The sequence below is a fragment of the Sparassis crispa genome, assembly GCF_003851025.1.
Source record: "Sparassis crispa DNA, contig_000011F, whole genome shotgun sequence".
In the NCBI taxonomy this organism is placed as follows: domain Eukaryota; kingdom Fungi; phylum Basidiomycota; class Agaricomycetes; order Polyporales; family Sparassidaceae; genus Sparassis; species Sparassis crispa.
In genome coordinates this window covers 1342902-1365134 of record NW_020939757.1, presented here as the reverse complement: position 1 = coordinate 1365134, position 22233 = coordinate 1342902, and the positions used below count along the sequence as shown (strand labels likewise).

The 22233-nt window shown below is 53.5% G+C and overlaps 9 protein-coding genes across 9 annotated transcripts; 3 read left to right on the top strand and 6 right to left on the bottom strand.

Moving 5' to 3' along the window:
- Positions 1 to 3137: 3137 nt before the first annotated feature.
- On the top strand, positions 3138 to 3377 carry SCP_1104250 (hypothetical protein; the record flags this gene model as incomplete). The annotated part of the gene is made up of 1 exon (XM_027762860.1): positions 3138 to 3377. One exon carries the CDS (start codon positions 3138 to 3140, stop codon positions 3375 to 3377), a length of 240 nt encoding a protein of 79 aa, XP_027618661.1.
- A 1463-nt stretch (positions 3378 to 4840) lies between these two features.
- On the bottom strand, positions 4841 to 5011 carry SCP_1104240 (hypothetical protein; the record flags this gene model as incomplete). The annotated part of the gene is made up of 1 exon (XM_027762859.1): positions 4841 to 5011. The coding sequence occupies one exon, from the start codon at positions 5009 to 5011 to the stop codon at positions 4841 to 4843; it is 171 nt and encodes a 56-aa protein (XP_027618660.1).
- Positions 5012 to 5592: 581 nt separating this feature from the next.
- On the bottom strand, positions 5593 to 5865 carry SCP_1104230 (hypothetical protein; the record flags this gene model as incomplete). Its single annotated transcript, XM_027762858.1, has 1 exon — positions 5593 to 5865. One exon carries the CDS (start codon positions 5863 to 5865, stop codon positions 5593 to 5595), a length of 273 nt encoding a protein of 90 aa, XP_027618659.1.
- Positions 5866 to 6819: 954 nt separating this feature from the next.
- Positions 6820 to 8280, bottom strand: SCP_1104220 (hypothetical protein; the record flags this gene model as incomplete). The annotated part of the gene is made up of 4 exons (XM_027762857.1): positions 6820 to 7004; positions 7071 to 7236; positions 7306 to 7607; positions 7692 to 8280. 4 exons carry the CDS (start codon positions 8278 to 8280, stop codon positions 6820 to 6822), a joined length of 1242 nt encoding a protein of 413 aa, XP_027618658.1.
- Positions 8281 to 9330: 1050 nt separating this feature from the next.
- On the top strand, positions 9331 to 9993 carry SCP_1104210 (hypothetical protein; the record flags this gene model as incomplete). The annotated part of the gene is made up of 1 exon (XM_027762856.1): positions 9331 to 9993. The coding sequence occupies one exon, from the start codon at positions 9331 to 9333 to the stop codon at positions 9991 to 9993; it is 663 nt and encodes a 220-aa protein (XP_027618657.1).
- An 839-nt stretch (positions 9994 to 10832) lies between these two features.
- Positions 10833 to 12171, bottom strand: SCP_1104200 (hypothetical protein; the record flags this gene model as incomplete). The annotated part of the gene is made up of 4 exons (XM_027762855.1): positions 10833 to 11348; positions 11407 to 11550; positions 11606 to 12087; positions 12138 to 12171. 4 exons carry the CDS (start codon positions 12169 to 12171, stop codon positions 10833 to 10835), a joined length of 1176 nt encoding a protein of 391 aa, XP_027618656.1.
- Positions 12172 to 14762: 2591 nt separating this feature from the next.
- SCP_1104190 (hypothetical protein) lies at positions 14763 to 15684 on the bottom strand (the record flags this gene model as incomplete). Its single annotated transcript, XM_027762854.1, has 2 exons — positions 14763 to 15059; positions 15124 to 15684. 2 exons carry the CDS (start codon positions 15682 to 15684, stop codon positions 14763 to 14765), a joined length of 858 nt encoding a protein of 285 aa, XP_027618655.1.
- Positions 15685 to 16821: 1137 nt separating this feature from the next.
- SCP_1104180 (hypothetical protein) lies at positions 16822 to 18130 on the bottom strand (the record flags this gene model as incomplete). The annotated part of the gene is made up of 8 exons (XM_027762853.1): positions 16822 to 16887; positions 16944 to 17013; positions 17067 to 17227; positions 17282 to 17470; positions 17527 to 17553; positions 17632 to 17686; positions 17743 to 17906; positions 17972 to 18130. The coding sequence occupies 8 exons, from the start codon at positions 18128 to 18130 to the stop codon at positions 16822 to 16824; spliced, it is 891 nt and encodes a 296-aa protein (XP_027618654.1).
- A 1506-nt stretch (positions 18131 to 19636) lies between these two features.
- On the top strand, positions 19637 to 20970 carry SCP_1104170 (hypothetical protein; the record flags this gene model as incomplete). The annotated part of the gene is made up of 7 exons (XM_027762852.1): positions 19637 to 19756; positions 19819 to 20009; positions 20078 to 20135; positions 20190 to 20468; positions 20534 to 20724; positions 20784 to 20853; positions 20902 to 20970. 7 exons carry the CDS (start codon positions 19637 to 19639, stop codon positions 20968 to 20970), a joined length of 978 nt encoding a protein of 325 aa, XP_027618653.1.
- Positions 20971 to 22233: the final 1263 nt, after the last annotated feature.

Here is a 22233-nt window from a genome sequence, read left to right as displayed (position 1 = left end):
TTGAATATGGACATATTCATGCCTACCGGAACTTCAGCGTCGAACACGGCAAAATTGGAGCATGCAGCTCAAGATGTTGACGAACATATTTGAGGAGGAAAGAAACCTGCACGAACCACCACTGATTTAGCCATAGAGTCCTGGTAAGTTTCCTCGAATTTTGGTCTCAGGGGTTAAAAGGCGGGAAGTGTATTAGACGATGCGAGAACCACAAGTGTTGCGGGGTAAAGTCATCACACTGCGGAGGAAAGAATGATGATCGCACCTGGAATAAGAATCATGAGTGACTCACACCGCGAACCTTGCTGCATCGTACAACACAGGTGCGCAAGCGCACTACACCTGAACGTCGGCGCCGCGCTGGAGGAATGGCGCCTCGAAAGCAGGGGTGTACCCAGCATCCAGATCCGCAAGGGGCGCGACTGCTGCGCTCTACGTGGCCGACGACATTGCGGATATCAAGGTCTGATTCAGCCAGCAAGCACGAAATGACGGTGCTAACTAGGATCAGTGCGGGTGGACAATGGAAAAGTGACTACGTATCACGGCCCAAGACTGCACCTCCCTACGAATTCCGTTGACAGGTAAGTACTGTCGAAGAGCTAGATATAAGAAGGGCTAGAAGTAAGACTGGTGTGTAGCAGAGTGGGCACAGACACAGCCAGTAGATCAACGACGACCAGAATAGAAGTGGTACGCACTCCGGTGTTGAGATCCCGAGGACGGTCGACACCGCAGAAAAGGCATTTCGTCTTCCAGCCACCATCCACGCGAGTAGTCCGTACTGAACACCGACGCATAGTACTTGTTCCGTTGCAGAACACCAGATATCCGCGCGTGGGCAAATTGAGTGTGAGGTTAGCTACTTAGGTGTTTGCTTATGGACAGAACTCGGGAATATAGCAAGATGAAATCTTTAGGTGCACTTTCTCGACATGCAGCCTTACCAAACGGTCAATTATCAAGGTTTTGAGGCATCATGTTCGTGCAAGATAATTGATCTAGTCTTTTCCTGGTTGTGTATTGTGAAGAATTTCGTCGTTCGCGATGGATACGAGGTGCTTAGGCTGTTGAGTTAGTTCATGGGCATTACGGTTGGACAGAGATAGCGGTGCAAAAACCATGGCATCAGAACAACATATCGGAGGAAACTGACAAGCAAGTAGATTTTTCACGCCACAGTGCAGCAGAGCGACACTGTGCCCTGATAAACCCTCAGGTATCATGTGTGAGATCCTCGTGAGAGATTCAGAAGCGTCGCGCCAAGCGCGGTGAGCTCATCTGCTGGGAACAGCAACAAGCATAGTACCCCGTACATGCCGACAACACCCAGCAGCGACAATTTCACCTTGACCAGTGTCGACGGGCTCAGGGGAAGCTATATCGGCGTAGCACGTGGACTACTTTTCTAGGCACGGCGGCACTGGAGGGGACGAAGGTGAAGACACTTCTTGCAGAGTTCGGGTAGCGGACCGCCAGGGTGGTGCCCTGTCGGTGTAGTCGGGCGTAGCTGGTGCGATAGGTGAGGCAAAGGTAGCGTTCGCCGGCGAGTACGTCGAGAGGACCTACCCCGTAGAGTGCTGGGAGACGGACACAAAGCGTAGCCGGGACCGCCCCAACGAAGAGAAAGGTATTGTTTGCTGAGATGAATAGATCGTGAGCGCACCCTCTAACCTCTCGGGTGCAGACGTGGACGACGATGAATGCTGCGAACGCGTTCGCAAGAAGGCACTGGTGGTAGCTGATCATGACACCTGAGTGGTGCAGGGCGAAGGGGTAGAGCTTACTTGGCGCTCCACGCCCTCGCGCATCAGCCGTCTTCCAGATCACCGAGCGAGACATGGACAAAACCGTGGACGGGAGGTGGGCGCCAAGACTTCTCACCTAGAACGAGAGGTGGAGGCGCAGCACGCATCAGAGATCTCGGCGGGAGAGAACGTCGGTCGGGCGACGTGGAAGAGGTCTGTGAAACTGGGATATGGAATATAGGCGATGATCCGGGCTACTGGGAGAGACGCGTAGGGCGGCTCGAAAAAGCGAGGGATGACGGTGCGGCAGGCTTCTCCCTCGGTACATAAGCCGACGGGGAGCGTTCGGGGGCGGCATATTCGCAGTGCGCTCGTTGGACGGGCGCGAGCCTGACTCATAAATGTCCTCCGCGATCGATGGGTCGACGAAATCCTGCTTACACAATTTGCTACGAGACTGCAGAGGAATGATTTGGCGATCTCGCCCTTTGAGAACAGCCATCGCGGGCCGAAGCTCTTCCTACGTTTGAGAGTAGGCGCGACTTGTGCGAGGACAATACACTGCAGTGGGAGCGTGATGCTGCTCGTCCATGGGCTTGAGGAGCCTGAAATGGATTTGGGGCTGCAAGCCATGCATGCGTGAAGAAAGCAGTATTGCAATGTCGAAGTCGTCAGAGGTGGATCGTGCCATCATCCTCCGTGACCAGCTCTGGTGCATTAAAATCCAGTCGTCGCTGGCATATTCGCCCTCGCCATCTGGAGGGCGCGTGGATCCGCAGTGCGAGCAACACCGCAACCGCGTTTCGCACTGACGCGAGGGAGGATATGGACTCGGCGGCGGGCTCAAACGCCCACACTATTTTGTCGTCTAGTCCCAGCCCAAGCTCTCGATCTGCTTCCCATACCTCTTGGGATTGATTCGGAATCAGGTGAGCCGTTCCGCGCCTGCGCGATCGTGGAGGAGAGACTCGCGAACCGTGATGGGCGAGGAGACAACGATTCTGGGAGGAGGGAACATTGGGAGGGCGATGAGATAACCTCCAGGAAGGACGGCAGAGGGCCAATGTGATGAGTCGAAGACTAGAAAATTAGAAAATCGTCAGTATTACTACGTTGGCATCCGACGCAGTGGGCTACTATCGAGAAGGGGATCGCACGACGCAGGCGAAGTTAGGCTTACGCGAACGAGCTCGGAGTTCACACCCAGGTTGAAGTATTTGAAGGTCGTGACCCACGCAGACGCCGATACCGAGCATCAGCAGTCGGTGAGTGCATTGAGGCTGCTGTAGGATGAAAGTTTAATTGGCTTCTGTTGTTCAGCTCTCCATCGCCCGAGACCTCCATGGTCTTCAACTGACCGCGCTCTGTATCTGCTATCACAGCAGCTGGATGACGGAACCGCAGTGTGATCTCGCTCGCCTCCTGGGTCTCGCGCAGCAGGTTGCAGCGACGCTCCCGACGCTGGGATATGTTGGATTTGACTCATCGCTGGGATGGAGAGATGAAAGGCGTGTTCCGCGGTGGTTTTGCGTGGTGTCCCGCGATGGTGATATTCCCCAGCTGGAATTGCTCTCGCGAGAGCAAGGAGAGGAGCTGGAGCTACGGCTCTCTAGCCTAGATCGCTCGTGATAATTTTTCCGGTACGTTTTTGTTTTGATGCCGTTTTTCACGTTCTGCCACTGAGGTTCTTATCGGCAGTTTACCTACCCATCGTATGGCTTCATGTCTGGGCGGAGACCATGAGCGGTGAGGACATTATACTGGCGTCCTTTCTTGAGAAATGAACGCATCATGCACGGCTGCGTATCGAAGTAGGTCGCGAATGCCGTACTGCTGCTGTACTGTGTCTACTGCGTAGTGTCTACCCGGCCGACGTTCGCTACGTTCGCTATGTCAACCAATTTGGTCGAGAAGAGTAATGTTGCATCACTGGACCTTGTCCGTGAATAAAATTCCAGGCTTTTTTACCGAGGTCAGAAATGCATGAAGACATGTCATGACTGCGAGGCTCACGCTCAGCTGGATTACAATGACGATTCATTTTGTGTAGAGCACTACCAACCGAACACCAAATGAACGCATAGACTAATTACCCGTGCAAGCTCCGACAGCACTTACCGAGTCCAAAATCCGAAATCGTCATCCCACCTCCACGGCAGGGAGAGGGAGAGCTCTAGCAGCTTCGCGAAGTCAGGCGTTCTAACGCCCGTGACCAGGCTCAGCGTAGAACCTGACAGTGCCGCGGCCCAGATTCATACCAGTTGAATGCGTCCATACTGCGGGGCGGCGGGATGTGCACAGATCTGTGTGAGCGAGTGACACATCACCTGAATGAGCTTACGACAATGGGAAGGACCGATGCACGTAGGGTTGACCAAGTCCATTGGGCCCTTCCCGTCAGTGAGGCGAGCTGCATTAAATGCAGCAAGGAGGGCGCGGACACACGGAAAGAGCACGATGTTCCGTATCAGTGCGCACCCTGGAGCGTGACAAGATAGTTTGCGCTGCAGGCAACGTCAGTGAGCTGTCGTGTTGAGTCCCAGGTGTCAGCAGGGCACGGTGGGATATAGTTCTCGAGGTACGAGTCGACGGCTCTCTCCTGGTAGGACGGCACGGTGAACATATTCAACTACCCTCCACTAGAGTAGATCGCCTGATATCACGCACCACCAGGTTCTCGAACTTACCCGATTGACACGAACAGTGAGTCAGAGACGCGCAACGCGAAAACGGGCCGTGAAATTTTGTTGCGCCGGCATTCGCAATGTACAGACGGAAGAAGAGGGGAATGTCGGTACCTGGCCTAGGTGCCACTGGGATAGAGGCAGACGTGACTGTACCTTGCGACGCAGTAGTCGCCGGTGAGGGGGCTGTCGTTCCCATGAGACAACAACTTTGTTTACGGGGCTGTCTTGCTCTGGTGGTGGCTGCAGTGCGACAGTGAGGACGAGCGCTCGCTTTTGTATACTGGATGACCCTTCCCGGCCAGATCAATACGTCCTTCGGGAGATCACGCCCGCCCGCGCAGGATGCACGTAGATGATTCTGCGTCGGGGACTGCAGACGCGGAAATAGCGATGAGGAAAGGTACCTCATGAGAAGGACGACAATTCCCTGCCGTGCCCTCCGTCGGCCGTGACGCTCTTCAGCAGCTTCGTGCTGATATCGATGTGCGGGGTGGCATGGAACGTCTTCCAGGTGGAAAGCTTGGCCGGGGGAGCTTCCGCGAGTCTGAAGCTGTGCTTGTTCTCCCTGCCCTGCATAGGGAGCGGGGAGTCGCTCGCCGCTGTAAGTTGAGTGAGCAGGAGAAGAGTTTCGGGGGAGACAGCGGTTGCTTCGTGAGCATACACGCGGAGCTAAGCCGATCCTCGTTCAGGATGCGGTGCACGACGGGAGGGCGCACAGTCGGATGACGTTGGTCACAAGGTACGTGGTCGGCGTCGTCGTCATCTTCGCCCTAACCGTTCCAGGAATAGGGACCTGTGAAAACGCCACGAGGTTCAGCGTGAGGAAAATTATGAATGAGACCTGCTAGCTTCAGCGCAATCACCTGTTTCACCTCGTCCGAGAGCGTGAGTGGCGAGGGGACGAGCTTAACGCTTCGAGGTTTGCACGAGAATTGTTCGTCGGAATTCCATATGAATCTAAGGGTCGGAGCAGGACGTACTCACCGCGCTCTGGTCACGCCGCTCTCGGGTCGCGACGAAGTCTACCTGTATCAGCCGCTGACCTTCTGAGGACTCACGTCGTTTCCGCTTCGCCGCTGGTGCCCGCCCCCGCCTTCGAACGATGGCCGTACACGCGTCCGCAGCCGCTTCACCGGCTGCTGTATCTCCCATGCCACTCAACTCCCCTGCAGCCGACCCGCTTCGTGCCCCTTCCGGGCATCCTCGTCAAGCGTGCTTATACTGGCGCCCCAGACCTCATCCTCCACGCTGTCCCCTCCCATACGCGCACCGTGCCCTTCTTCATCTCCTGGAAATACGCCACCACTACGATCTCGTTGTGCAGCTTCGAATGGATCGCCGGACGTGAGACCGACGCGTCTGAGGCCTCTGGAAGGCTGGGAGGGATGCCGATGAAGCAGCCCGAGTGGTCGGTTGCAGGGACACTTCATGCATGGCAGCCTGGCGATCGTGTTCTCTCTGCGAGGATTTCTTCAACTTGAGCGAAGACCCATATACGGGGGCAATGGCAGAGACGCGCTGGGTGAGATGGACGCACAGAAGGCGTGACAGTTGCTGGAGGGAGGTCGGCATGCTTTTCCTGGTTAGGCTGCAGGACGCGGCGTCGCACCCGAGTCGCTCTTAACGACCGGTAGCGTTCACGCCGTCTACCCACGAACGCACGATAGGTGGGAAGCGGAGCCGATGGAGGAGGTGCTAGAACGGCACGGCGAGCAAGCAGGGAAGGAGACGGAGGTCGATACTGCTACAGTGGGAAGGGGAACTGTATGGCGCGCAGATCGCAGCGTGACCGAGTGCGATGACAAGGACGCGTCCAAGGACCGGAATTCACGGCAGTCATGAATCTGCAAGCTGCGTAGAGCGTCATGCAGCTCAGACGACATCGATCGTGATATTCCCCGATTCCAAGCTGGGCTACGGACCTACCCGGAGGAAGCACCATCCGTAAGCCCGACGTACTTATGCCAATGAGCGTAAAGTGGGAGGGAGCACGTCAACGACGCCTGGCCTGTGTACGTGGGCACCTATGCGGTGAAGTTCTGGTAGGACCGTGCCTGCGACTGGAAGGTCGGTGGGCACGGTCCCTGGTATAGGACAGACCAATCGCAACCGAGAGAGCTTCCAACGTCCACCGGCAGGGACATCAGCACGCCGTCACACGACGGGTTCCACCACTTCTGCTCCTCCTTCTCCTCCCCAGAGGTCAGGAGCCATCTTGGGTCGATTCTTGATTTTGCTCAAGGACCGTGTCTCTCTTTCTCCCGGTGCTCACAATGTCCGCCCTCTTCTCCTTACACTCTCCTTCGCCTTCTCCACCGAGTCGTCTCTGTTGCCAGTATCCGAAAGACTGTGGCCCATACGGCCAAGTAGTCTGATCACAAACTCTAGGTATGCTTCTTCAGCCACTCGTCCTCAAGAAGCTGCTTCGCCGTCTGCCGGTGCTGCGGATCCCACTGCAGCATCTTGCTCATGAATTGCAGAAACAACTTCTTGTCTGAACCTTCTAGGTTTGTCTCCAACTGTTCCAAGGAGACGGGAGGCGGCACCTTGATACCGGCTTGGAATTCCTCTGAGGAGCAATACACGTTAGGGACGACCGCATCAGGAGAGCGAGGCAGGAGATAGGGGGACTGGCCTTGTTCAGAAACGAACTTGGACCTCAGCAAGCCCCGGGCCACGAGCCCTGGCGGCGGAGGACCCAGGAGGGCAATGATCTCGGCCAAGTGGGCGCGGCTGCGATAGGCGCCGTGTTCGGGGTCGGTTCCGTAGAACAGGTGCCTGCCTTCAAAGATATCCCAGATCTGGAGGTTCACGTCAGTCGTCGGTTGGCAAACCAAATAAAACCTGCAGTGGGCTTCAATGTTGCCTACCACGCAGCCGACATTCCAAATATCGATTTCATAACTCCAGGGGACCTTGAGAATGACCTCAGGCGACCGGTAGACATCTGGCTGCACGTCCTCTTCGTGCCTTTCCTCGCCCCATGCGGCCGAGCCAAAGTCGCAGAGGACGGGTAGGCCGAGGTCGCTGGGCATTTCCAAGTCGCGGGACAGGTAGATGATCCTGCCGTCGATTTCTTTGCGCGGCGTGGGATGCTCGAGCTCGGCCTGCTCGAACTTTTCGAAAACGGTAGCGTCTTCGCTGCCAAACATGATGTTTCCCGCCTTGATGTCTGGGCGGCCAGGTGTGAGTCTCTCGTGTCACACAGACATGCCTGATCGGATCAGAGCAAGACAAAAAAAAAGAACTCGCTCACCTGTGTGGATAACCTGGCACTTGTGGGCGTAATCGAGAGCGTGGAAGAGCTGCTGCAGCACGATGGCGAGGACGGGCACGGGCAGCCGGCCGGCGGGGTTGCGCGCCAGGAAGGTCTTGACGCTGTCCCACAGCGGCGGGTGCACGAGACACGGGTGCGCGCCGTCGGGGCCGGAAATGGTGAACGAGTCGAGCAGGGTGCGGACGGCTCGTCGACCCAAATGTGATGTGGGACCTCGGTCCAGGCGCTGGTAGGCGGACAACTCGTGCGACAGCTCGCTTCCCAAGCTGGCCGCGCGGATAAAGATCTTCAAGACGACGTGGCGGCGGCCCGTCAGGTCTCGCGCCAGCCAGACGGTCGACGTTACGCCGAAGCCGAGCTTGCCGACGACCTGGTAGCGCGAAGCAAACAGGTCGCCGATGCGGACGGGGCAGTACCGCGCCGCGACGTAGTCTGGCAAGTTCTCCTCCTCGATGCGCTGGCTCGCGCCGATCCTCTCGAAACGCGGGTTGGAGAAGTTCCTGAGGGGCCAAGGCTGACGGCCGCCCAGAGTCCTGGCGGCCCAACGGCCGAGGGTCGACGATGCCATCGGTATTATTGAAAACGTATCTTTAAATTTAGGCGCAGGAACGAGGTCTGAGTCAAATAGAGGAGTTTGTCGCCACGTAGGTCCCCGATATGGTCTACTATCTGCAGATCTACAGATAGGCGCCTCGTAAGAAGTAGACGCCTAAGTAGCGTGCTCAGCTGGCATCTTCACCCTGTCCATTGCAGCAGTTGGGACCTGCGATGGCGGTACCAGGCCCGGGGCGAGGGATATTATGAATGATACATGCTAGCTTCAGCGCACTCAGCTGTTTCACCTCGTCCAAGAGGGTGAGTGACGAGGTGACGAGCCTTGCGTTTCGAGGTTCGTAGGAGAATCGTTCGTCAGAGTCCCAGACGAGTCTCAAGGTCAAAGCAAGACTTGCTCTTCGCCCTGGGCGAATGCAAGGGCAATGAAAGGCGAGAGGGTAAGATGGACGTCGAATTATGTCACCAAGTGCTGCAAGCTCTGGCATGCCTTCACGGAGGAATAGGCAGGCCTAGTCTAGGATCATTATCCGGGAACCCACTGAGAAGTCCCCCGTGGGAGTTTTTGAGCTACGTGCCAGACAGCGGAAGGGACGGCTGCGTCATCGGCACTAAACTATAATTCCCAAAACGCGTCGGTGGCAGAGATGTCAGTCGCGTCAACTCTGTATGTATGCTACGTAGCTGTAATCCACACCGTTCTCTATGTCCATCATACCTGCAGAAAGCTCTTCAGAATGGCTCGAGTCGCTGATCATTCAGAAGTGTCCCTCGGTTCGCGATTTCCAGCTATGCCATGGCATGGACCTCATCCGCGGCAAGGATCTGTTCCTCGTCATCGCGCCGGGCCAGGGAAGACGACAGTTATGCATGCTCCGCTACTGGCTGCACAAGCCCAGATGAAGATAGGAATAGCTCTCATGATTGTGCCTACTAAATTGCTAGCATTGCAGCAGATACTGTCGTGCTGACAAGCACACCGACAGTAGTTTCATTCTGACCTTGAGTATAGGAAACTGTGGCCAATAGCCGCGGAATTCGTGCACTGGCTATCAACGAAGACACTATGAGAGAAGCATACCACAACAATCGCGATCTTCTGGCCGAGCTTGTCAGCGAAGAGGACATTCGTCTCGCCATCATGAGCCCTCAAATGCTCCGGTCAAAACGCGTTCGTAGCCTGCTGTCGCAGCAAGCTGTCAAGAGTCTTGTCTGCTGGTTCTTCGTTGACGAAGCCCACCTCGTCGACGAACAGAGTGGCGAGTGGATCGAGATCTTCAAGTCCATCAAGACTATGCGCGCTATCTTGTCAGCTCGGACAGTTTGGGCAGCGTTCACTGGCACGGCGACTCCATTTCGGACTCTGGTTCTCGCTGAAAATCTGGGCTTCCAACCTGGGCACTATGTCAATGCTCGGTACTCGGTTGACTGCTCCAACATCAAATATATCCCGCGGTTCTTCGAGCATGCTGTCTCTGGCACGGACTTCCTCGACATCAGCTTCCTGATACCCCTGGAGATGGCTTCCACCACCGATATCACAACAACTCTGATCTTTTGCCAGACTATCGAGCTCGGCTACAAAATCATGTCTTTTCTCGATCGCCTTATCCCTGAAGCAGTACCTCATCGCAACAAGATCATTAAACTCTACAACTCATTCATGCCTGCGACGTACCGACAACGCTTCGTACAGGACCGTTTGAGCGGTGCTGAACTGCATATGTAGACACTTGCGGGATGAGCAGATTCAAAGGCGCGCGCGAACGCGTCGGCGAAACTGGACTAGATCGTAGCGGGGGGTAAAGTGATGCTGTGTAACCTCCGTGCATTTCCCGTCGTGCATAGCGAACATCTTGCAGGCCATTGTGCACATGCGCGCGACCTCGTGAAATTTCCGAGTTGTCCTGAGTCCCTGACTCCGATTCCGCTAAGCTCAGTGACCTCAAGTGCATCCCGAACTCACTATCATCCTGAGTATTTACACCAGGAGATAAATCTATACATAAGGCTTATGAGAATCATCCGACGTTAGTGTGGTGACATTCTCACGATGAATAAAATGATACGGATAGCCACTGGCAGGCTGGGATATCTGCGGAAGACTGAAGGATCGGCTGAGTACCTGAGGGCCCATATGTACAGATCCGAATATGTCGCCATCATCCTGGATGTCGTCAGTAGGTGGAACCGTCGCCATGAGAACTTTTTACAGCACGCGAAGCTTGTACACAGGTAAGACGCGCCTGTGGCTGCACGCGACTTGAGCGCTAAAGATTCGTGCGTCGAATTGCCGTCGGCATCGTTCAAAGTCCGGTTTCCCACGGGGGACTTCTCAGCGGGTCATCGGTAATGATCTCAGCCTCTATTACAAAGGAACGACTGTCTTCCTGCAGGTAACTAGAGGCTGTATCTATGAGCCTAAGGCAGGCCAAACAGCGAGAGACTAAAATTTCAGGAAATTAGGCTATCGGAAGTCTATCTATCTGTAAACTCCAACACATTGGGCTGACTGCGACCGAAGTGCACCAGAAGCTAAGTGAACGTCTGGCGGTGTACACGAGCTATTTACTCCTCATCTTCGGTCGTGTGTAACCACGTATTGACCCTCTCCCTCGTATTCTCCCTAGCTCTCTGTTGGCCCCGTTCCTGTGCGGCACCATGTAACAGTTCTTGGTACATGGTCAAGATATCCCACACCTCCTCCGTTTCGCTGCGCTCTGCTCTACGTTCCTGCGCAGCTTTGCTCCAAACGTGCATAGGGGGTTGCTTACGGTTCGCATCGTCAGGTAGATCCAGGGGCATCTCACCCTTACCCACCCACTCCTCCCTTACTCTTTCCACGAACGAGTGCACGGGCCATGTATTCAACGCCGCGCAGCCATAACAAGCTGCAAATATCGTCTCCGGCGGCCAGGTGTCTCTATTCCTCGGTTCGGGAAGCCGGATGGGTTGGCCGTGCGGGATATAGGGCTTGATATTATCGGCAATTTCTGACGGACGAGGAAAGTAATGCAGGAAGGTGTGAGAGCCACCTGTATACTGCGAATTGAGATGCTCCGGTTTCAGGATAAAGTTCGGAGTCTGAGCGTGTACGTTGGCAAGACACCCACAAATAGATGAGCCAACGAAGGCGGCGTACCTGTAGGAAGGCGGCGTCCATGGCACCGATTGCAGAGCGCAGTAACAAGTTGACGAACAGCGCATTGCGAGGGTCGTTGATACTGTCAACGATGGCATCGTCTGCGTCGTCGTATCTCCTACCCCTCGTCAACAAACTGATATACTAGCGATAACACATAAGGAATGATGTTCGGCATTTATCTCGTCAAAGCGCGCACCTTGTTTCCCTTGCTAGCAGGGATCAAGTGCTCCGCACTGCATAGATCGTGAGGGGTTCCCGTCGCTACACACTCTGCATGTTCCCTTTCCATCAAATGGTCCCATAATTCATCTCCGTCGCTATTCTCCGTATCGGTCTCGCAAGGTAGTTCTCGCGCGCACATGTCCGGATCGATGAGGAACGCCGAACGCTCAGGATGGAAGTAGAAGCTGGCAGACTCGCCAAGGGCTGTCTGGTCGTCATAGTTTACATGCGGGGAGTCGGCCTGCGAGGAGCGTTTCAGGTCACCCCTGGAACCGGTCAGACAGAAACTCAAGTAGCAGAGCCAACGCAAAGGATAGGAAGAAAAGTTGGGCAGGCAGCTGGTCGGTATGTCCAATGCGGCGGCCCAGTAAAGTGAATCGATATCTGAGAAATCACGGAGGGGAATATGAAGAGTGACAATTGCTTCAGGAGGCGGGTTCGGAGTGAAATCTCGCACTGTCATCGCCGTCAGAATTTGTGAAAAGGATGAACCAACCGCCCCTTACATATATACTTATAGACTGCATGCCATTTGGGCATGTTTGTTGCAGCCAAGTTGCAGCCCAGCGGATGTCGGATGCAAATACGCAACGGATCTTGTGTTTCCCGCCACAAGTCGATCGGCGATCGGCGAACTAATGTGGAAACCGTCCTATTCAAAGTCAGAGGACCGACATTCGCCAGCCGCTATTAGTATTATACGCATCCCTCTCCGCCTAGTCCCATCGCTGATCTTCGTCGTGCCACCAATATTGGACGTTGCAAATTGGGTAACGGGTGACGTCACCCGTTACCCAACTTGCAACGTCCAATGACGGAGACTTTGTATGCCATATTCCTCGTCCGTCATCTCTAGTCCTTCGGATCCAGCGCTCACTTGCTTAATAGATCCGCTCCTGTGCCAGGGTCGGACGTCTCACCGCGGAATCTAGGTTCCTTTTCGCATTTTTGCATGTTACCAGCTTGGAGACTGATACTCACATGTACATATCACAGGCTCAGAGCTGGATTGTATGAAGGGGTTGCAGGCCAGGATGGACGTGATAGAGACGAAGGTAGATGCGATGACTGCGGCCATAGAGAGTCTGAAAGCCGCAGTTCGGCAACTGCCAGCCCTAGGAAACCAGCCGTATGCCGTTAATTTTTGCTCATTAATACCGGACCACTCTAGCGCCCATAGGAGTGTCACGCTCGACTTCTACTTCTAGCGAGGTCACCGTGCACCCCAGGTGCCACCACACTGCTTGAACTTCCTATATGATTTTCTCATTTAAAGCACACTACTTCCTCTGTTTCGAGGTCCCCCATGCGACCGGGGTTGGATGAGACTCATCCGTTCAATATTTATTGTCATACTCTATACACACAATACTGACATAACCATGTACCCTCGGGCTTTTTCAAAGCCACAGAGCCTCTAAACACATCGTGCTGAGCACAGCGAGCTTGTCGATCAACAACTGCAAAGATATATTTGGGACTCGGCGATGACAACACCAAGCAGCGTGAAGTTAACCTTGATAGGGCCATAATTCAGCACCCTGTACCATTCCTCGGGCTCTTCGGCAAGCTTTGCGGATGGAGATGCTGGTTTGCGGGCCTGGGACATCCGCCACCACAACGTATTCCTTCCCAAAGATTAACACGTGCGAAGACGGGTATAAAGTTCAACACTCACCTTGGAAGTCCACCCCTCAAGGTACAGTAGGGTGCAACGTCCGGGATACGCACGAGAACCCCTCGCACACGGCGACATCCCTCGTACCCAGCACCCCCCCGCTTCAGAATTTCCGGCCTCGAGTGTCCGTTCGCGCAGCACAGCGGAAACCTGCCGCTCTGTCGTTTCTTGGATGACGTAGATCACTATTTCTCCCGCCGTCGATGAGGGTGATAATACCCATTCTTCTCCCTAGCTGCCTCCGTGACTCCATAAGCGTGGACCCAGACCTGTACAGTCTGACCGCTCGCCTTGCCGCACTGCAGAGGAGAAAACGTACGTTGCAATAGCCTGCAGTAGCGTTCAGTCTCGGCGACTTTCGAACACACAAGGGGCGCAGCGGGCATCCGGGACCTGTGGGACCAGCAGAACAATAAAGGCAGCTCATCGCGACGAAATGTTGGAATGAGGAGAGCGGTGCCAATACAGCCAGCGCGAGATGGCGGCGCGCTTTCTCCTCTACTCTGGTTTAGCCACTGTCCTCGGCGTACCGTAGAGTGCGTTCCTGTCGCGGTGGAATATCAGCGCCCTCCAGGGAGAGTCGGTGAACATGGGGAGGATTCGTGAGGCCGGACGTCGGAGAATGCGAGTGCGATGATAGAGTGGCCTGTCCTACATGTACGTGTGCACGCGGAGCCAGATAGTATTGGCACCATATTCGCCAATGAAGCCCAGCGAACGCTGCATGTTACGCGTCTCGGTAAAGTCGTCACGGTCAAGAATGCGTGAGGGCATAGTACTACACACGAGCACGAGGCGCGGATATTGCAGATTTGACATCTGCAGCAGAAGCACCAGCATATATGGCTGCTGACCCACGATCGCCGCTAGTGTAAGCTTGCGGAGACTTTCCGCGTTGTCAACAGTCAGCGACCGCAGAGAAGTAACGGAAGGAGATGTGCATCCTAAGACGGAACACCCCCAGAAAGAAGACGAGGGATTCAGCAAGCATGAAGGCACAAAACCGGAATAGTAGCTTGGAGTGGGATCGACGTTGACGTTCGAGAGATACTGAGCTATAGAGGTAGCATATGCATAGCAGTCCGTGTAAAGTTGCCTTTTCTCTCTGTATGCTGCGTGGGCGGCGGAGTTTAGGAGACGAACCACGGACGAGGGTGATCGAAATTCTGGGAGGTCCAGATGCCGGGAATAAAAGAGTTGTACCGCACTGGATATATAAGATTGAGAACGGGATGAAGACAGAAAGAGGCTAGTGTGGGGTGTAACAGTCCATGTTCGAGCTGACGAACGTGAACAATAAATATTCCATGAATGGTTGGTGCAAGAGGAAGTATGGTCGGGAAGGGCTAGACAGAATAATGCAAGGAGAGAAAGAGATGAGTGACGAGAGCTGAGGCAAGTGCGGAGGCAATGCGCCTATGTTCCACAGCACGGGGCGGAAGGACGTCCGTGATCATCCGCGATCCAGCGAGAGTAGCTCCGACTCTACCACACCGATCTCGGCTTGTGATAGCACGTTGAGCTGGGGAAGGCAAACACCGCGGGTGGTTACGCGGAACCAGCAACAGGTACGAGGGAAACCCAGGCTATCCAGTGTATCAAAACTGATGTACTCCAGTGTCGGCAGCGCCACCACGATCCGTTGCGCAGTATCGCGGAGGCGAGGAACATCGTATAGTGGTGACTGGGTGCACAATCCAACCGAAAGTGCAACGAGGGGAAGCTTGCGGAGAGCGCGTGAGGTCGTCAGCTGAAAGAGAAGTTAGAGAAGTTAGAATGGCGGTCATTGTCACCTACTATTTATCACGACGTACCGACTGAGCCGAAACAACGAGATCTATTAGCTCACCGCGACCGTCCCTTAGAAAGATTGTTAGGTGCTTCAAGTCAGGTGCGACCTCTGGGATACGCTCAACAACTTCTGGGTGTACCTCGCACTTGAGTATCACTGGTGACGCGCGCTGCAACATGGCCAGCGCAACACGATTGTTCTCTTCCGGCTCTGTTCCACGATCGTAGCGGAACCTAATTCGGCGGACACGGGAGTAAAGCTCGATAGGACTGCTTGTATCAACTTCGTCCAAGTAGCTCCAATGTGGATGCAAATCCGGAAGCATTGGAAGGGGGTGTGAGCACTTGAAGTGTTGGACATTGGGAAATGCACGGGCGAGGTGAGATATCTGGAAACTCTCACTGGCATGAATGCGCAGCGTTGTCACGCGCGGCCAGATCATATCTGCATTTAGCCCGTACAAAGAAGTGTGGTTTATTTCTAACTGAAAGGTCTCCAAGCATTCAGTGAAGTTGTAGAGCATGAGTTCCTGGTCGCTGGTTCTGATCAGATGAAGACTGATGTTCCGCGGACGACTGGCCATCCTTGATAGCAACATGGAACAACGTTTCCCTATGACGGAGAAGGAGATACTGTTGAGGCCCACCAGGGCGGCCAACGCGTCCCCCAGCGACGGCTCGGAGAGGAAGCCCTCTACATTACCAATCGTCAATGACTTGAGACACTTCGTTTGACGAAGCAGTTCTGCTAGTGTGGGAAGATACCTTGCATTTAGACTCGTGTGCTTGAGACTAAGTGTATGTACGCTTGCCGGACGGCGGTTTGACCCTGTAAGTACGAAGGTACAAAATCCGTATAGCTGTACAGCGTCCTGGATGGTCACGTTAGAAAGATAATGAGGAATCGCAATGGCATATGTGTGACGGCATGTCCTCCCGAAGTGCATCGCATCGACAGGACCAGAGAAGGTCAAAATCTCTGCGAGAACGTCGTCGTTGAGTTCTAGCAATAACATGTTACTCGTTGGCACGATTTTGAATATGCTGCTGGCTGAATCAGTGGAATATTCAAGAGTTTCAAAAACTTTGCGGCACGACGTACTAGACGCTCCCCAAAGTATCTCCGAGTCTAGTTTCTCCAAAGAGCTGCCAAATAACGCTGAGAGAATGTCAGCGAGAACTGCACGCCATAGCCAGAAGACACATACTGAAATAGCACTGAAATATCTCCAGTATCGTGAGGAGCTGACTTATATCAGTCTGTCCCTCCTGCCTCTCGTAGCACTGATTTTGAAAGTCTGGCTTTGGGAGACTTCGTGAGAAGCGATACCGTCCCGTCTCATCCACCACTTTACAGTCTGCCTTTAAGGGACTACGGGAGGAGATGATTCATAGAGATGTGGGGTCGAAGCCAGACCAGTCGCGGATGTGTGCAGTAACTGCGAGTCACTCACTACTCGCGGAAAACTCCGGGTGGCGGCCAATACGAAACTCTATCATATTAATTCCTAGATTTCGTCAGTCCGTACTCGCGGCCTAAAGAGATCTCACCTACCAAGCGACACCGGTTCGCGTTTACTTTCATTCATTGCATCGAGACGGAAATATATCCACACGCCAGTGAGAGCACAACAAATACAGATCTTCGCGTGAATCAACAAGTACATTTCAACGGAGTACGATCAGTCTTAAAGCTTAATGGACAACAAATCCGAACTAGATCACCCGCACAACTCCAATCTCCACTTCTGCTTGTTGTCGTCCTTGACCGGGTCCACAACTGTCACCTGGAGGGCAAGCATGAGGAGGCATGCCCGTTTACATTTCGAAAAGAGGCACTGACCGCACTATTATAGGCAAGAGGCGTTCTCGACGTGAGGACTTGCCCAGTGGCGCCCGAGTTCGGATTGATACTGGGCACATCGGAATCAGACATAGATGGGTTAGCAAGGTGAACATTGCGCACTAGAAGACGCCATTCGTATCATCATCCGGAATCAAACGGCAGACAATGGCAGAGTTAGTGATGGCCGTGTCGTTGGTAACGTAGTTGAGACGAGACGGAGGAGCAGAGGGATATGAACACGCAATGACAAGCCCGGTCTCCGAATTGAAGCATAACAACCACTGCACACCATTCCTGAGCAGGCAGATAGTCTGAAACTTGACCAATGGACTCACAGTACTGTCAGTGGAATCACCACCATACTTCAAGGACAACCTGTAGGCACTGTTCAAATAGGTTATGCCCAGTCTGTAGGTTGTGTCGGCGAGGTTGATGAGTCGGTATGATCTTCCTGGTATGATGGTAACCTCCGGCGCTGTCCCTTCGACCAGGTCGAGGACCCAGACCTGTCGATCAAGACGTTTCTGTGAAACGACGTAAATGTGAGGAAGTATCGATGTGCAGATATTCAAGTGAATACCAGGGGCGAGTAGTAGTTGAGAACCACCTGAAAATAGTGCAGAATAGCGAGGACAGGGGCACGTCAGAAGATCGCAGAAGACACAAAGCATGGCAGAGAGCGTACATCTTTGTTGTCATCGTCGAGATCCACGACGTATGGGTTGCTAGTATCCCCAATCCTGGATATTATCGACTTGTCACGATGTAGGCTTGCGATTAAATACAAGTTACTTACAAGAAACCATTCCAGTAACTTGTGAGGAGCCATTTCCACTCCTCGCCAACACCGCGGATAGACCCGCGGACGTGAGGGACGTCCTTAGTGATCCCCATCTCAAGGTTCTTGTTGCAGTTCGTAAACTTGTACGTGTGATCGGTATCTACGTATTCAACCTTCCACTGTAAAAAAGGAATTTGGTGAGATTTGGGTAGAACAATAGTAGCAATGAGTCGCCAAGACTTACTTGTTGTGCTGTGTTCGTGCTCTCTGGCCCCTGAGCCGCAGTTATGGAAAAGTCGTCGACATTCAACTGGAGGCAGAGTGTGCTGGAACTCCTCGGCCTGATGTAGTAGATACCAGCGGGAATAATCGGACGAGCAGTCCAGGCTGTTGTGGACGACATGATGACGACGAAGACCGGCGAGCTTCATGTGGAACTGCTCACCTTATATGCTACGGTGACGGGTCATTGTTGTAATAGCGCAGGAAGTTCAGCATGACAAATATTAGAGCCTGGTGAGCCTCATGACTCGCGGCGAAGAAAGACGGCCAAGACAGAATACACACGCAGGGCATCCCGGTGGAATCCAGAGAGCGGTAGCTTGGAGAGATAGGGAATCTGAACACATTTCAATTACGTGATGGCTGGTAGAACTAAGCTGAGAAGGCGGCAGTAACAATGACTTGCGCGTCAATTACCATCAAGTTCGACTTCCCTGCGGCGCGCAGCTGCGTAACACACATACAAAGATCCGCGGAGGTAATTATACGGTGCCTCTTGTGTCGGAATTGCTGAATCGCCGGTTGCAGCCCTGTTCATTCGCGTTCTACGACAGGCGCTCGGATTCCCTGCATCCGTCCAGTGTTGAATGTCCACCCTCAGAACACGTGCATGGAAATCCTCCCAATCCACGAGACCCTTTGTTTTCATTTTTTCGGAAAGCAGAATCGCCGGAATCGCCTTCCCTTCCAATGTCAATGAGTCACTAATCGATGGTGGATCAGCGCTCAGCGCTCAGCACCCCCAACTGGCTGTGATGAACTGCTAATGATTTTGAAGCTCCAATTCAACGACTAAAGCGACACTTACTTTCACTCAGATAGACCCACACTGGGCCCACAAGACAGCAACGAAGTGATTGATGAACATAGTATGTGTTCACCGCGCCCACGCGAAGGCTGAATGACGTCAAAACAAGGCACAATGAATCTAGATAAGGATCCGCGGTATCGTCCGCTTCAGCGCTTGCGCAGAGCAGGATTCGGCCTAACCTTCTAAAGCTGCGCACTCTGGTACTTCCATGCCATCGCTCGTACTGATGATCAGTATTGCATCTCGGCTTTCTGTCAGCGCAGCGAGTTCGTCAGCGCTTTAACGGTCACAGGGCAAGGACAGTGGTCATGCGAAAATACCTGCTGCAAGGAACTTATGATTCGGAGGTCATATGCAGAGGCATAGTTGACATGCATGAATGGAAGTCTCTCAAAGTATCCTCGTGTCTTTCTTATGCCGTTGTTCTGAATAAATCCGTCATTCTCCTGGTAATATGTCGGCGACGTCTGTATTAACAGATTGGTCGACGGACCTTTTGTTCAGAGCCTCGTCTGCGCTTCTACGTGATCTCCGGTGAATCTGAACACTGTCGAGTGGGAACTTTGTCCTGTTCTAATTGTTCATGTTTTCCGCTGCGAGTTCACCGTGCTGACGAAGCGATACAGCAGGTATAGACTGGTGGCGATAGCTTGGGTCGCCTTGGACATTCACATTATTTCCCACATTTCAACACCGTGTTTGTGCCACTTCCATTTCGACAAAGATAATGACGAACGATCCTTATAAGTGAACAGCTTTGCACCTATCTCAACCATAAGACGCCGCACTCCAGCACGCATCTCTCTACACAGCACTATGTCTATAGCGGGAATCTACAAGATCGAGAACACGAAGTACGGCCTCATCGGTGCCGATGCTGGTGGCGTGACGAAGGCCCCTGTGGTCGCCACTACCAGTCCCACTACAGTGGGCATTGTATGTACCATCTCACCGACGAGGAAGTCAAATGCATGACCCATCTCTGCGTTCGTTTACAGTTCAACGTCGTACCCGCGGGTGACGATCGTTACTCCATCTCTATGATCGCCACGAACACTTTCCTCCCGGAGCAACTGTTGACAATGAACGACGGTAACAAAATATACGGTGTGAAGCAGAGCTCGACGGGTTCTAGTGCGCCCCTGAGTTGGTACATATACGAAGACACCGCGCAACGTGGGCAATATGTGTGCGTCCCTTCGCCTGCCCCTAGTACTATGTGTAGAGCTTCGGACCTGCTTATGCTTGGCGGTGCAGCATCATGAGCTCGGACTACAAGCTATGGTCCCTCTCAAGCGGGAAGGCTGGGACTCAGGTATGAATAATCATTGCCTACGTGCTGTGAGTGTAGACAAACGCTGTTACCCAGGTCCAATACAAGGGTCTCACCGCCAAGCAATTGGAAAATGTCAAACAGGTGGTGTCAGGCAAGCAATTGTTCTCGAGGCACCTCTTAGCGGCAGACAGTAACGACACATTGACTGAGGAGCCGAATTGGAAGTTCACTCCAGCTACCGAGGAGCCCCCGAAGCCACTCTCGCCAGGCCGGTACACCATCAAGGACGTCAAGAACGGTGCCATTAACGTTGAGTGTTCTGGGAATAACGACGCCTACCTCAATGTTGTTAGTGCCACCCAAGCTGCAGTCGTGCGTAATATTTTGTCTACGATTATCTTTCATGCCGTGTGCTCATCCTTGGGATCAACTCGTAGTGGAACGTCACGCAGGTTGGCACGACTGGCTGGGAGTATAACATCAATTTGGATGAAACTACTGTCAGTTCGGCGGAAAAGGACAAGGGGCCCGCAAACAACCGCTCTGGGATGCTTGCCGTCGCCCGCAACCCGGGAGTTCAAGCCGACACGTGGCTTATTCATCCCCTACAGCTGGCCGGCACCTACATGTACGTCCTCTAATGCAACACTTCTGAATGATAATGAACCAACTACCTCGTCGTGACAGGGTTCTACTCGTCGACCATAGCTACGGCCCGCTGCACTGGGCCCTGGATAGCCACAAAGCTGGCACTCAGGTTGGTGCTTTCTCTTCGGAACCAACAGTACACTCACTCTGAGAACAGGTCACTGTCAACTATGATACGAAGGACGTCGATCCTACTATCTGCTTCTGGGAGTTCAGGGGAGCCTGAAGATAGTCCGCTCTCTACGATTTTAGCGACTGCTGCCCTCCGTTGCGTTGAACGAACATCAACTGTATGTGTTGTCTAGGAACTTGTACGAGTACATAGCGTGTATCGGCTTTGCGTTGGTGACATGATTTGGTTGATGAATGCTGGAATACTGGATTAAGAAGACTCGTTTGATCAAGACAAAATCATATTAATTACTCCACACTGAGACGGGACAAAGAGAACCAGAACGGAAGAATAGTAAGACTACGAACAACGATCTCCCTCCGACCGATTGCGCTGACAATTATTGGTTGAAACGAGTGAGCGTTACAACTGTGAAGCTGCTGACTGCGCGGATGACGAGCGTACATATAGTCTCAGCTTCGAAAGTTGTAGAGTTAGTTTCAGTCTAGAACTGAGATGTGTAGAGCCTTCAGGTCTGGTGCAACAGACCGGATTCGTTTACTTGCGTCCGAGTACACCTTGCACGATAGGCCACCAATGAGACACATCGCAGCCAGAGGTGTCCTTGTCGTTCTGAGAGGAACGCACGCAAGTAATGTCGCGTAGCAGGACAAGTCGACAGACGTTGGACCGAGTCACGTGGCAGGATTTCCCAAGTGTGCGTGAAGCTCCAGAGGGGTGGCAGATATGTTGCAAGAAACCTCGAATACGCATGCAAAAGAACGACCGTCCTGGTCAACTTGTACTGCCAAGATCTGCTCAAGAGATGCAAATCTGCGTTAAATGTCCATGAGTACACGGCAAATTTCGTGGAAACTTCCAGCGATACAGGTAAGTTTTCTCTAGGTCAGGCTTCCGGTCCACCCTGTGGAGGCTACCTGCGCAGGGGAGATTAGGTGTCAGTGCAATACGGTGTAAATTGAATAGAGCAGAAGGTAATGCTTCTCGAACGCGTTAGGTCCCTCACAGGTGCCCGGCCGCGAGGCTGAGCTGATGTGCTTCAATTCCTCCATGACGATCGTGATATGATATACCGCCTGGCACCGCGCGTGCAATACGAGTACAGCAAGCGGCCAGGCCAAATATGCACGGCACTGAGCGATCAGCGATGGGTGGCTCGTCGTACATGCATTTCAGCATGATTGGAGAGAGGGAACAAAACTTAACGATTCAAAGCAAGATTACTGTGTCGCCCCCCGAGTTGGGGATGGTGCAAGACCAGTCACCAGTCTTTTTTGTCGCCGTGCCGCAGGTGCACCGCATAAATGCTAGCCCACCTTGGGGTCGCGTCGAGTTGCCGAAGGAAGCCATGTAGAT